This window comes from Archocentrus centrarchus, chromosome 3 (genome assembly GCF_007364275.1).
Source record: "Archocentrus centrarchus isolate MPI-CPG fArcCen1 chromosome 3, fArcCen1, whole genome shotgun sequence".
In the NCBI taxonomy this organism is placed as follows: domain Eukaryota; kingdom Metazoa; phylum Chordata; class Actinopteri; order Cichliformes; family Cichlidae; genus Archocentrus; species Archocentrus centrarchus.
Window position 1 is genome coordinate 24,153,203 of NC_044348.1, and position 14,658 is coordinate 24,167,860.

At 39.1% G+C, this 14,658-nt stretch overlaps 1 protein-coding gene across 1 annotated transcript in view; it reads right to left on the minus strand.

Annotated features, from left to right (window-relative positions):
- The window catches only part of nfatc3a (nuclear factor of activated T cells 3a), a 62,115-nt gene that overhangs the window by 13,831 nt on the left and 33,626 nt on the right, over positions 1 to 14,658 (minus strand). Inside the window, exons 4-8 of the mRNA XM_030721505.1 lie at positions 8,050 to 8,249; positions 7,390 to 7,562; positions 6,810 to 6,950; positions 2,707 to 2,762; positions 2,457 to 2,583 (exon numbers count right to left, since the gene is read on the minus strand). Coding sequence (XP_030577365.1) covers positions 2,457 to 2,583; positions 2,707 to 2,762; positions 6,810 to 6,950; positions 7,390 to 7,562; positions 8,050 to 8,249 — 697 coding nt within the window. The remainder of the gene's footprint in view (positions 1 to 2,456; positions 2,584 to 2,706; positions 2,763 to 6,809; positions 6,951 to 7,389; positions 7,563 to 8,049; positions 8,250 to 14,658) is intronic.

Below are 14,658 nucleotides of genomic sequence, written 5' to 3' on the forward strand. Positions count from 1 at the left end.
GTCCAAAGACGGGGGGGGGGCTTGAAACAGCCCCCCCCCCCCCCCCCACCCCACCTCCCCCACCCCCATTAGTCTCCCCAATCTTGTAAATTTAAGGCTAAATTATGTTCAGTAAAAGCAGAAGTAGAGCAAAAGACCCTTAAAGCAGTAAACAGATTTTCTGAAAAGCATGTATTTTGAATTTGATCTCCTTTTAGAGATAAAAAAAAAAAAAACTCCCAAAATTTTGACACTAAATGGGGCCATTCCCTTTTACTGTGGCAGCTTAGAGCACTGCTACACCAATCAGTAACCTATTTCCCAATCTGGTGCCTTGTGACAGTGAGTTTTATTTTTATCCAGCTCTGAATCAGAGAGAGAGCATATGTTGTCAGTCTGGGTGCCATCATGTGAAGTGTTGTGTGGGAAGAAGAGCTGAATGCCCCCTAGCCCAGATCAAACCAACAGAACAAACGAGTTCACTGAGTGTGCCTTTACTCACTTTCTGGGATTGAAAGGCAAGGCGCACAGTAATGGTGCTTCTAAAGGGGGTTTAATCAGGCTTGAAATGAAGCCAGGAGATATAAGTATAAAAAGTATAAGTTAATGGACTTTTAATCTTTTATTACCCAAAAATGAATAAAAAATTTAGGCCATTTATGTGAGGTTTATCAAACACTGTTACCTGAATGACACTGCAGCAATTTCAAAAACCAAAACAGAAACAAAGGTTATTTGTTCGCCAGTTTAAACGTGTTGGTTTTTCTCTAAATTTTCTCAGAACACATTGTTAAATTGGGCCAGGGCCTCTGCAACAGCCCACGATGAAACATGAAACCTAACTGATTAGCTGATTTCTTTTTTCTTTTTTTGCCACAATAAAGGAGGCGGTGTCCGTGGTGACACTAGCGGTGTCAGCGACCCATCTTGACTGACAGAGCAGGGTTATTCTACTCTGCTGTAATTGGCTGAACTAATCTGTCAACGGGGAAAACAGGAACTGCCTGTGCAGAGTGGGCGTGCTTGCAAACAGAAAGGCTGGGTGGGTGGATGGGCAAGGCTGCTTATACACATAGACACTCACACAAAAATACACAATTATACACACTATTGCGGTGAAAGTCAGGGTTTGGATGTGTTGCACAAAATGCTCACATGTCAATATATTCCGCCAACTATGTTTTCAGTTTGACTGGCTTTATGGGGTGGGGGACAATAACAATATCTAACAAGACAAATTTGATTCAAGTTAAAAATATTGAAAAAACTTTGACATTAAAACATTAAGATGGAGTTAGTTGATGCTTTGATAAATTATATACTTTACTATATAACTCACAATCAATGTATAATAAAAGTTTCCTGGATAGCAAAAGATTTGTAACATAAAACCCTATGCAAATGCAGTGCATGTCAGAAAAAAACAGAAAGGCTTGGCTCTGGTTTGAGGAGACTTTACAAAATAAACAGTTGGCAGGTGTTAATGTTATTGTTAGTGGAAGAGTCCTCTCTAAACCACAGCAATGCTTTCTTTGGAGAGAGCAAGAAAGAAACGAGGTTAGCAAAGCCCCTGTGGAGAAGCGTGCAACATGATAAACAAAGTGTGTCAAACTTTCTGTCATTAACTTGGAAGCGTCACACAATACCAATACCAAATAATACTTACGTTACTATCTCTTTTTCTAAAAATATTAAGTGTAATAATTGTGTATTTTCTTAACTTAGAAGAAAAAAAAAATCCATCTAGACTCTAGACTCTGAAACAGCCTGTCTACGTGTACCAAGAAAGAACACTCTCCACGTGTTAATTAATGTGAAATGTGGAAAAAAATACAAAAACATCTTTGGTGTGTTACATGACATTTTGTATTCCAACACTATCTGCAATCTACAAAAAGCTCAAGTGCTTTTACTTTCACTACGTAATGCCAAATGTGGAGCACTGGTCTGAGATAGTATCAAATCAATTTTAATAATATCCAATTAAAATAAGTAACCAATTAAGTAATTAAATAACTAGAATAATATAGTTTTTTGGGTAAATAAATAAAAGCCATAATAATTCCAGCAGACTGTGCCACAGTACTTCTTTTTAAATCATCACCGATTCATAATAGCAGCTTGATTTCTGTCTTGACTAATCAAGAACTGAATTTCAATTGTAGGTCTACTTCAGTGATTACTGCAACAATTTTCAATTGAAATGTTGGGAAAACAGACATTTTGAAGTGAGCTAAAATCATCACCATCCTCTAACATTTGTTTGTTTGTTTTCTACTTTCTGGATTGGGCTGTGGATCAGAGTTTAGTCTGCTCCAACAATACCATGGCTTTAAAAATGCTGATAGAGTGTCTGATCTTAATTTGCAGAAACACTCAAACCATGGGTATGGTCACTATACTAAAAACATTAAAAATGCCTCTAAACTAAATTTGAGATGATATTATTTTAAAACAACAAGAACGTTTCAACTCACCTGAAAGGTAAGTAAAGCGTTGTGATTGGCTCCTTTTCCGCTTGCCATTGCAGACATAGAACTGCACCTGCACAGCTGAGTTCACAGTCTTACTGTGGTAGGGAGGGACTTCCACCACAATGCATGACTACAAAAACATTATTAAGACTTTTTGTCAAGAAACTTATCACATAGTCAAAAGCACTATGGGGAAAATGCCATAATATAACTACACAGCTGACTTAAAAAACCAAAAATAAACACTACTTACACCTTGAGATTTCTCACGGATTATTTTTGCCTCAACTTCCCACTGTGGTCGTCCATCTAGAAAGCATTGTTTAGAAAAACAGAAAAGGCTCAATGAACAAGCCAGTGACTACTGTTGTGCCATAAAATTTAAATTTTTGAATGCACATATAAACAGACTCCCAAATTTTATTCAAAATGTTCTTAATCAACCAAAATCATGAGGAAACAGAAAATACACACATTAGTTTAGAATAATAAACCAGGAATGTTTTTTAACTGCTCCTGAGTGTCGGCCTGGCCAAAAACAAAGTAATGCTGAGTTGCGGTGAAGAATTGACTGAAATCTTTGTGGGTGAATCATAACAACAAACTTGTAATGAACCAGAAGACAGCATCACTTTATCGCATCACTGCAATTCAGCTTTAGGCCAAATACAACTTAAATATTGCAACTTTGAAATTTACTAAAACAGTTATAAATACAGCAAGAAAATGACCAACTAACTAAAACAGAAACACTAATGAAAACAGGCCATACATCATTACTACTGACTAAAGCACTTAAATTGATATTCTTGTAAGTATTTTTTTTTTTAACTTGCTTTGGGAAATCTTTCTCTATTTTCACAAAAACAACATCAGTGTGTAGTGCCTCCTCAAAAAGAACCAGCAGAGAAGTAAAAGTCTACTCGGAAGTAGCAAGAGACGTAAAAATAATGTTTTAAAACCCCAAAAGCCCAATGAAGAAAGTTAGCCTTCTGGGCTCTGTCCAAATATCATGCTGTTTGTCTTGCTTGGTTAAAATTATGGTGAACACAGTAGAATAATTGTATTTATTTTAAAATACCTTTAAAGTGCCAGGTTTCTGGCTAGAAAAACTCTTTTCCAGTTTTCCTATGAGGAATCTAATTATTTGGCCAGACACCTTAGAGGCAGCAGCGGCCTGAAGGGAAGCAGCTGGGGTGAAAACACCGACAAACTTGGAGTCTGGCTGGAAGAAATCAGTCACTGCACCATTGAGAAGAATATAAACTCTGACAAATAAACTACTCAATAACTTCTCGGCTGAAGTTCATTTGCAGCTACCTTTTTCAGGATGCCTACATGGTGCAAGTAAAACCTGCACCTGCATAGCCTCTTCCACAAAAACCAAAGGATTCCCCCAAATACCACTGTCAGGCATCTGCAGCATGTCTGCAGAGGGGCCTAACAAAGTAAGATTCCAGCAAAGTAAGCACTCAGCTGTAAGGCAAGTTACACTCACTGTAGGCTATTCAGCATTCTACCAAAATCAACTCTGGTATGAGTTTAAGTGGGTACTCTGATCAGACCAGAACATTAGCCTTAGTTGTAGTAATCCACCTGCACATTAGACAAATTCTCTTGATTGTAAAGAAAGAGCTTACTACTACTTGGCAAAGTATTTTTTTTCCCCCCTCAGTGAAGAAAATGACCTTGAATGCCTTTGAAGCCGACAGCAGTGCATTATAGCAGCGCAGCATGTTGACATTCAACAGGCAGGAGCAAGGGCCCCACATGCTCTGTCAGACAACAAGCTCTGACAAGAGCCTCATACCACGCTAAGACAATGACTCGGATCATCGAGACACCCTGCACACTCCAGTCAGAGGGGAAGAATGTGCTCTCGCTGTGCTGGGAGACTGAACAAAAATATAGAAGGTGATTACTGTTTATGCTGCAACTGTGGGCTTTTACATCATTTTAAAAAGCTACAGCTGTAACACTAGAGTAACTATGCTGTATTTGAAACAATTCAAGGTCGCCTTTGAAGTCAAATCTTTTGTATAAACAGTCATGCTTGTAAAAACTGGCTCATACCAATTATAGACTTATTTTAACTTCAGTGTTTGATGAAGTGTAAAAATTGTGTTTCTATGCCAAAGTATCAAATGTTACATTAAGGTAGCAAAACACAAGATTCACACTAAAATGATGCATAAAAAAAGATAGCAAACTTAGGCCCTCACTTCAACTCCTTGGATCTGTTTCTGTATATAGTAAAGTTACTTAGTACCATCTTGCAGCACGAGTAAGAGTGACAGTAGGCTCTGTAGTTTTTCATGAATCTGTTGTCCCTCAATTATGACAAACTATGGAAAAATATCTGTCACTGCCTCTCTTTTTTCCATTCCTATACTTACTCCAATCAGTGTCTTTCTGTACTAAAAGCAGGTGGATTAGTCATAATGAGGTAGATCGTTTACACAAACCCAATCAACATTATGGCCCTCTCCCCTTTCATATTCTCTTTCCACAGTCCACTGCTTTTATGCACCAGCTTTTCTCCCTAGCCAAGATGTGCCTCTCAAAGGTTTCCACTTGCAATATTTCTGTCATGCTTCACCTGGTACACCTCAAAGAGTTAAATCCATTCCTAAAAGGTACTTTTTTTTTTGTCCATAAAACTTTTTACACAATGCTTCTCACTCACAAAAACATCACTCAAACTTTCTGCCATGTGTGAACTTGATTCTGTAGCTCTTCATCACAGAAGTGCTTTGGGCAAGCAGAGACTGGCTCAACAAAAGTCATGCATCTATAATTTCCATCCCAAGTAACAGCTATTACATTTGTTATTAAAGAGTGGTGTGCAAAAGAGAGAAAGGATGAGGCGGGGGTGGGGGTGGGGGCAACTTACACTATATCCACAACATGTTTTCACTGTAAAACGCTGTTTTACAATTCTAAAGCTCTCTGTCAAAATGTGGGGCAAAGTGTGTGCATGAGTAAACAGGAAGCAGAGGGTTGGTTGATATAATAATTACTACAGCAGAAAAACAATAATCACAAAAAGACTGGAGACTACTTGGACAGACACTGAGGTGAAAGTGAACTAATAGCAATTTAAAAAAAAAAAAAAAAAAAAAAGCAACATGAGTATCCATGTAATTGTTTGAAAATGTCTGTGTTTCTGGCTGCCCAGACTAAACCACAATCCTGGATTTCAGCAGCACTTTAAGTCAAAGTCTTTGAGGGGGGTCTTAAAACATCAGAGTAGTGAGTATACTAAGAGTAAGAGCAGTAAAAGTTGCAAGTTTTAAACTGAAAATATATTAATGCAGAGTAGTAGACTGGAGCCAGTAGTAATCTTTTCAGCCTAGGTATTTATTAAACTAATACATTCAGGTTTTAGGATGTTCATTTTATACTCTCAAACTCTCTACAGAGGGAGCAGAAGACACCAGTAGCAGCTGGTAGTGCAGCAAGCTTTTTACTTGCTTACAAAATACAAGCCCAGTTGATTGTGATTATTCTAGATGTTGTAGATGATGTGCCCATCTTCATTGTTCTTCATCTTTAGCAGTTGATGTTTGCTGGTAGATGCCAGACAAAACTTTGGTATGTATTTGTACTCATGTGTTGATGTTTTTCTGGACATCAAAGGCATGAAAAACGCCTTACCTATTTTCATCATAGATACTGGTCAATATTTACTTTTACATTTGCCCCATAAAATAAAACATTTTAATTTTCTTAATGTCAGCATTTAAGTAAATAAAGGATAGCTGATGAACAAAACAAACCTTTTTTCATATTTGTTGCGATATACAAAAGTCCTACTGGAGTGATTTAATCTTCATATTAAAAATATTATCAAATACTGACAGCATAACTGAACAATTAACATAATCTGTTTGGCCTGTGAGAAAAAGAGATTTGTTGATGGTAAGATAATGATAGCTGCCAATATAGCTGAGAAGTGATACACACATTTTAACAGCACTGTTAGAACAAGTCAGGAGTAGTTATATGCTTTTGTAAGAGAGACTGATTTTCTCCAGATTATTTGTCTTTTCTTGAGAAAATAGAGGTCATGCTCTAGTAACAGCATAGAAAATATGTGTAATACAAAAGCAGAAGACACACAAGACCTCTTGCAATAATGCGAACAACATGGGTTTATATGATCTCACCGGGAAGAATATTCCACTGTAATAAATGATAGAAAAATAGGTCTAGTCTGTGACTAACACTACACAGATTGAAATGACACATTTAATGTTTTACTCATGGTGGCTTCTGAAAAGGATGAAATATTTTTGCACACAATTATTCCACAGTGGTGGTTCAAGGCTAAACTGCTGTGCAAACAAAACTTACCAGGGCCTTTCTCAAGGAAGATGACCTTAGACTCTGGGAAAAAGTTGGCGCCAGTGATGACCATCTCTTCTCCCCCGCTGACCAGACAGCTGGTCAGGCTGGATTTCTCAACCTGGGGTAGTTCCTGAGCTGAACGCTGGGCTGGGAGAGAGACAGAAAGGGTTGAGGACAGGATGCTTATTTGTTGAGTTGTACTATAAGTGAGCACAGGATTGTAAAGTCATGTAATCCAATGTAACATATGGTTAGAAAAGACTTTAGATCCAAAACCTCCATACAAAAAACAGAATTATGTCAAATATATTCTTGTGTAGCTTTTCAGGTAACTGCTAGGCTAGAAGAACAGGAAAACTGAACACATTTACATTTTTAACAGTTATCAGACATTCTTATCTAAAGTGACTTTCAATGAGAGCAAACAGTAGATTAAATCAACATATTAAATTGCTGCAAGCTTGTAAATAAAGAAGTGTTGTGTGGGAAGGTCTGTGTGTTTCTATGCATGTCTCTTATCTGTTCATGGCTTTCTGGATTTATATTTTTATGTGCGTAATGCTCAGGTTAGGAAATAGATACTCACAACACTCCACAGGAATGGAGGCAGCCTGCAGCGACAGCACCTTCCCATTGGGTTGAGGGATGTGCACTCTGAACACCACGCGGACTCGTGTGTTCTTTCTTCCGATATCAGTCTCCCCCTTCCGTAGCTCAATGTCTGAGTTCCGCAGCTTAAGTATGCCAGCACAGTCGATACTGCAGGGTAAAGGGAAAATAAATTAGTTGGCCCAATACAGCACTAACAGGATGGCAAGCATTTAAGACATATTTAAGCAGTAAAGGCCTAAGAGTGATAAAACCCAACCACAAGCCCAGCAGGTGATTGGCAACAAGAACTTTTGAAATTAAAAATGCCTATGAATATGATTTATTACAAGTGTAAATGAGAAAATCCCTACCAAATCCCTTCCTATTAATTCCAATGTAAATGAAACCAGATCTTATATAAATTAATCATTCAGCTGTTACAAGGATCATAAATTTATTAATAAAATTAGGTGTGACCCTGACCCTCCTGTTGGTTTAAATTAAGAAAATCTATAAAAAAAAAAAAAATACCCTTTGGAAGATCTTACAACTATGTATAATCATAAAAGTGGTTATTTTTCATTGGAAAGGATTTCCTTCATGGTGGTAAACTCATAACTAAGTAATGGAACCGTGAAGTGCTTTTGACATTTACCTGGCTGACATGCTGTTTTCAGGGAGGAGAGGAATTTCAAGAACTTTGGTGCTTGAGACCATAATTTCTTGGCTGGCTGTGGCTACGGTTTTCCCAGTGATCCGATGCACCTGGTAGAAGGCGTGCGGCCTCAAGTAACGGTCATCTGCTGTTCCAATGAACATCTGCAGGTTGACGGGCTTCTCATTATAGCCAATTAGCTGAGACATGTCAGACAGAGACAGAAACACAGAATAAAAACAGATGTGGGTTCCAGATGAGAGGTGCTAACAAATGAATAATCTTCATTTCCACTGCCTTAAGAAGCAACCTTTTCTGGAATTAATCTTACTGACAGGTCCAAGATGTTGTGATATTTCTGGCAGGGCCACTGGAGATTTGTATGACGCTTTGGCCTCCCACCAGTTTGACACTGATGTTTTCAACTAATTGACTTCTAATTTTTCCCTATGCATGCCTGTTCTTAAGGGACAAGTAAACCTTGTCTACTCAGCTGTTTCCAAAAAAAAACCCAACATATTTCTACACTAGCGACCATATTAATATTTAATAATGTACAAATTACTGTCATTGCCAAAATGCTAAAGAGTCAAACAAAAATTAAACACTCCAAGAATCATGTTAAAAGCAGTGAGCTTCACCTTTGCAAGTTGTGAGAGAAAAACATAACCAAATAACATATGTGAAGGTTAATACAAATCAATGGCCTCTTTGAATGTAGTGGTTAATGCATGCCAGCTAAAGAACTAGAGCCCTCAAACAGGTGAGGTCTGATGAAGGAAAAGTGTTGAACGTTGGGTAAAGACAAGGGAAAGATGGAAAGGAGAGCAGGACCTTTCCTCCTCACAGGAACAGAAAAAAAAATACACGGACTACACAATCCCACTACTGTTGTAATGTTGTACTTGGCCCACTCTGTGACGGCAGGATGGCATACCCCCTTAAATGCACTCCCACCATACTGCCTCACAAGTCCACACCTTCAGCTCAGATGGAGGGCAGCCCGTTGAGGTTAACAGAAAAGAACAAGGCTACTCATTGCTGTTTCATCCCAGGACCTGCCAAGCCTCAATCCTACCACAGCTGGCTGTTGACCCCTTCCTCCCTGCAGGTTTGCGTCACACACCGCTGTGTCAATGTTTGGTACAAAGTGTTTGGTGCATAGAGAGACAGAAAGCGGGTGTAGCTTGGGATCTGTCATGTGCTGTTCCAAAACTAGCTCAAATAAAATGTTTGAAATTGGTCACCGTCAGGAAGCTGGAAACAAATGTACCTGAGAACAACAGTGAGCAGGCACTACTAAAGAAATGTCTTCATGCTTTTAAAATACTGACTTTCTCTAAAACCAATTTTTAAAGTACGCTGGCTCACAGAAGCACTACTAAATACAACTTATTCCCAGCATTGTGAAATGCTGGAAATAAAGGTGAACTGGAACCAGTGGTGACTTCTCTGTTATGGGAATTGCTATCATTAGATGTACCTTCCTCTCTTTTGCTCTCACTTGCTACTTCTGAGATGGTCCCCTTTGTGAAAGAAGTCAAGGTATGGTGGAACCTATATTAAAGTAAGCAGCGGAAAAACTGACAAACCCCAAGTGGCAGATATGAGCAAGACAAGCAGAGCAGTGGAGTTCTTAATAATTATTCACTTTTATGAGCTGAATGAAAAAAAAAATTCTAGAAAGAGTCAATAAGGGCTGCTGGTTCTCAAAGACAATTCAAATTTGTTATTATAGGACATACACAATTACCATAAACTTACCCTGATGAAAGCAGTATCTGAAGCTGGAAACACACTTTGCTGCAAAGCATTATGGTGTGCATCAAGTCCTGCCCCAAGCAGCAACAGGAAACTTAGCACCATCACAAAATGTCAAATTTTAAAATAAAAATATTTTTCAATAACTTGCTTACAATCATGTGTGGACACACTCGTGTGGAGGTATGCATGCAATTTTTTGCCACCGTTCTTGTAATAACGGGGTTGCTGTTTCATACATAGGTAAAATTGCAGCCCCGCAGTGTGTGACCTGTTCATTTGTTGTCGGCATATTTTCGGCCCAGCACGTGTCCCTATTTTGGTGTAAATGTGCATGTATTTTTCTAAAAAAAAGAAATTTCCCCCTCAAACTCTATTCTCTACCCACCCATTGTTCTAAATACACACGAGACACAGCAACAGCATGAGGTGATGTGGGAGAACTGACAGTTGAGATGAGCAGAGCTGCTACAGTTTCCTTTTTCTTTTTGAAACACAAACAAAGAACAAACTTAAGACATAGTGAGGCGGGAAATAACACACAGGGATACAGTGGCCAAGTTGCCACCAGCAGCAAGTTTTGGCCTTTCAGATGGAGAAGCCAAAGGCTACTGCATACACAAGGTGTACATGGAGAAGTGCAGGTCCCAGTCACACATGAACACTTGATATTTATGAACTTATATTATCTATGCATTCTAAATAAGCAACTTAAAAAATTTTAAATTGCAAAAGAAAAAAAAAAATTTAAACGACCATTGGCCCATTCTGCAGGAAACAAACCTAAACCTCAATTGGTGGTGAAATTTAACAAGATAGAAAAAAATAACTAATTTGCTGTTGGTAGGATCCTCAGAAAAATAAGTCAGTCAAATGTTGATCTGACGAAAAATCCTTTAAAAGCATACTTCTACTTTCAAAAAGAGCCTTGTGTTATAGTTATGTAGTATTATGAAGTTAAATGTTTGCTGATTGGTACCAGTAAAAATCAATGACTGCATTACAAATTGGCTTTCAAAAAATAGAATTTCCCCTAAACTTAGCTTGAGTTTTCAGAGCAAAAGCTTCCCGTCCAAAGGTATGTTGACACTCCTCCACCACATCCTGCAAATGTGTTTTATTACTCCTCAGTGATGGATTACTTTGGCTGAATGACTAAACAGAAAAGTGATTCACATTGCTTTTGGGTGTGTGTTTTTGTCTGTTCTTAAAGGGTAGACTGTGATGCAAGAAATAAAAATATAATCGCAGTGGTACTATTGACAGGGTTGATGACCACAGAGCTCAGCTTCCTCTTTTAAAAAAAAGTATCAATTTCCAGAGAGAGCATGCATTACAATTAAACCTCCTAATTTAAACTAACAGATACAGCATTTGCTTTCTCACCATAATCCATGTCAATCTGGATTCAACACAGAACATCTGGCACAAAAGATGTATTTGGAAAGAAACTGCACCAGTTCAGTTCATAAGCTGCAGCAAGGACCAACATTAGGCCCCTATAATAACCATTAATGGGTTCATCTTTAAAAACCACATTAGATCTTAAGAGCCACATGCAAGCATAAATCTTGCAAGTAACAAGCTAACAGGTAATTATGCCTGCCAACTTGATCCATGGCTATAAATGACACCATTTTTCTGCAGTCATGAAACGTACAGTCACAGGAATCAACAGTCTTGCGGGCTGTGTTGCTTGTTTTATGATCACGCCTGCAAAGTGTGGAAGTGATCATAGACAGTGCTTGCACATGTGTGCATGTGTCTGCATGTGTCGTTGTGCATGCAGTACACATTGTGTGTGTGTGTGTGTGTGTGTGTGTGTGTATAAATTAGGGTATTTTTATTTGCAGCACCATGTGTGTTCCAGACAGGATAATAAGAGTTAACAGTGTCTGAAGGATTGCATGTGTGACAGGATTTGGATTTTTTTTTTAAAGTAGAGTTGTGTTGTATTTTTAATATTAGTGCCAATAATACATGGAGCCACTTTGTTGAGACTGAACATATTTAAAATTCTGTTAAATAAAGTGAGAACTGTGAGATTTTTTTTTTCCAAACTGTCACCATGAAACTAAAAGTCCCTTTTTTCTTTCCAACCATTTAACCCATTCATCTTTGCCTCTTTCTCTCTCCTTGTGCACACATGAGGGATTCTGTGTGGAGCAGGAATGTTGACAAATATACACAGGCCAGGAGTTCTTTTCAAAATCAAATAATCAACCAGGAAAACCTGATTAGACAGCCCGAGAGAAAAGGTTCACTTCAGGAGTCCCAGTTAATCAACACTTCAGACAAAACAGAAACATGCTACACCAGCATGCCATGTCATTCTCTCTGCCGCAGTTAGTAAACCACAATTGCTTTTAGTTTGGCGTTTCCTTCATTCAATTTACTTTAGATAAACGGAAAAGACAGCAGCTTCAAACTGATCTACACACGTAAGCCCACGGGATGGGAACAGTCCACAAGTAGTGGAAGCTGCACAAGAAAAGAGGTCACAGCATTTTTGCAATATCTCAGTAACCTTTCAAATCATTGCACTGGACTGTGCAGCATTAATATGACTTCTGAAAAAGTATTCTAACTAGACATAAGCACACATGCCATGGTTGTGATTGTGCCATGGTCTTGGCACAAGACTGTTGATTCCTCTTCTCAATAGTGGATGCACACGACACACACCCTTGACTTTTTTCACATTCCTGAGTGCCCCATCCACCAACCCTGTATCTATGGTTGGGTGTGAAATACCACAGGAGGGTGGTCTCTGTACTTAACTCCTCAGCTTTCTGCCTGTTCAGAGTGCACTGAGACCAGCTGGTCAGTCAGACCTGATAGAGATCAGTTCTTATATTAAACCAAAGTGACATTAAAACCCATCACATGACCCCCGACCGATGTTCACTGAAGCATGTACCTAACTTCTGACTTCTATCTTCTGACCATGGATCGAGTTTGGGATGAACTCCCTCCCCTAAAATAAAACTGCTGGATACAGTTACATACTCGGCTCCTACTAAATAAAGTCCCCACTTATTTTTGGCCTTCATCTGTTCCACTGATCCAGTAATAAGGCTAGGAAGCTGAGGGGAAAAACATCAATTCATGCATACAGAAAGCTGACAAATTAAAGGGAAAACCTACACCTGATGAGATGCAATTGGATCTTGTGGCCCAGTAATGTCATGGAGGGGCATTTTGCTCACATGGTTTGGGTCTACTTGCACCACTAGAGGAATTAAGATATTTTGAGTGATTACCTTTATACTTTGATGAAACCTTTTAATCCTGGTGGGAGTGGTCTCTTCTGGGATGACAATAATACACTTCTATGGAGTGTCACTGAATGGTTTGCAAATCGTGTACTAGCTTTATTTGCAGTGATCAGACACCAACCCAGCTGAGCACCTATAGGAAATTCTGAACTGACAGGCTAAGGTCCCAGCAAGGTAGTGCATTTGTAGTCCACAGGTGCTACACAGAGCTTAGCCGACCTTGGTCTATGTGTTGTAGCTGTGTACTGTCACCAGGGGGCAATTTCAAAATCATGTGGAACAACCGGTAATGTGGTTTGTGCTGATTTCACTCTTCTTTTTCTTTGTTGCATACTCCACTGTTGTTCCCTTTCCTGTTCAGCACAATTAGATAAAAACAATAACGAGAACAATAATGTAGAGAAAAGGTAAGGTCCAAACACTAATCAATAAAGAGCACTTTCGAAATCAAGACAGAAAACATGTCTTTTCAAAATGGCAGATTTAAAAAAGACGAATTAGATAGGTTTGTGGAGTCTACCAAAACTCTACTAAGACACTTCATATTGTATTTTTCTTTAATTTACTGTTTATACACAAATAAGCACATTTTGTTTTAAATACAAAAACACAGTGAGATGCTGTTAAGAGTGGTTCTGGACATCAGGAGATCTGTTAATGGAACATCAGTGAACAGCACCTGCCCTCAGGAAAAAAACAAAAAGACTCTCTTCACACGTGCTTCAACAACCTGGCATTCATTACATGTATTTTTGTTTTGTGCTCTCTTTATTTTTTCTTTATCTTTCTTCTTCGCTCTCTCTTCAACTCCGACTTTCTTCTTTCATCTCTTCTTGTTCCCTTTGACACTCTTTCTTCTCTGTCCTCTTATATCCCCTACCTCTGATGTAGCCCTCTGCCGTAACACGACACTTTCTAACAGCTAGTGCCTGAGTCTGCTAAGTTGTTTCGCTGTGTTGCTCCATTGTTGCCATGGTGAGACTGTGTGTGTGTGTGTGTGTGTGTGTGTGTGTGTGTGTGTGTGTGTGTGTGTGTGTGTGTGTGTGTAGCTACGTAGACTCCACGTCGATGTAAACTACAGCCCTAGAGCTTATGCCGGCTGGTGTGTGTGTGTGTTTAAGTGCACAGAGTCTGGTGTAAACTGTGTTTCTTGTCATGTGTGAGATAGACAGAGAGAGTGTCTGTCTGTGTTACAGTGTGACCAGCATGTGTGCGCAACAGATGTAAAAACGGGAGAAATGGTGGTCAAGGTCACCAGAGGACCTGCTTTAACTGGCAGTGGTTTCCCCTAGTGTGACATGGTGGCACCATGGTTTGGGATCTATCCCCCCACACACACACACACACACACACACACACACATAGATCAGCTCACCCAGGCTTGCTGTTTGCCCAGCACACTAGGGAGGGCAGCAAGAGCCAGGGGGCCGCTTGACTGTTTGTTTAAACAAGGTCAATACATGCGCACACTCATGCACGCACACACACGCAAACAGAGAGAGAGAGTGAGAGAGTTTACTGTATACTGCATGAGGGCTGTATATGGCCTTGCTAGACTGGTCCAAGTGCA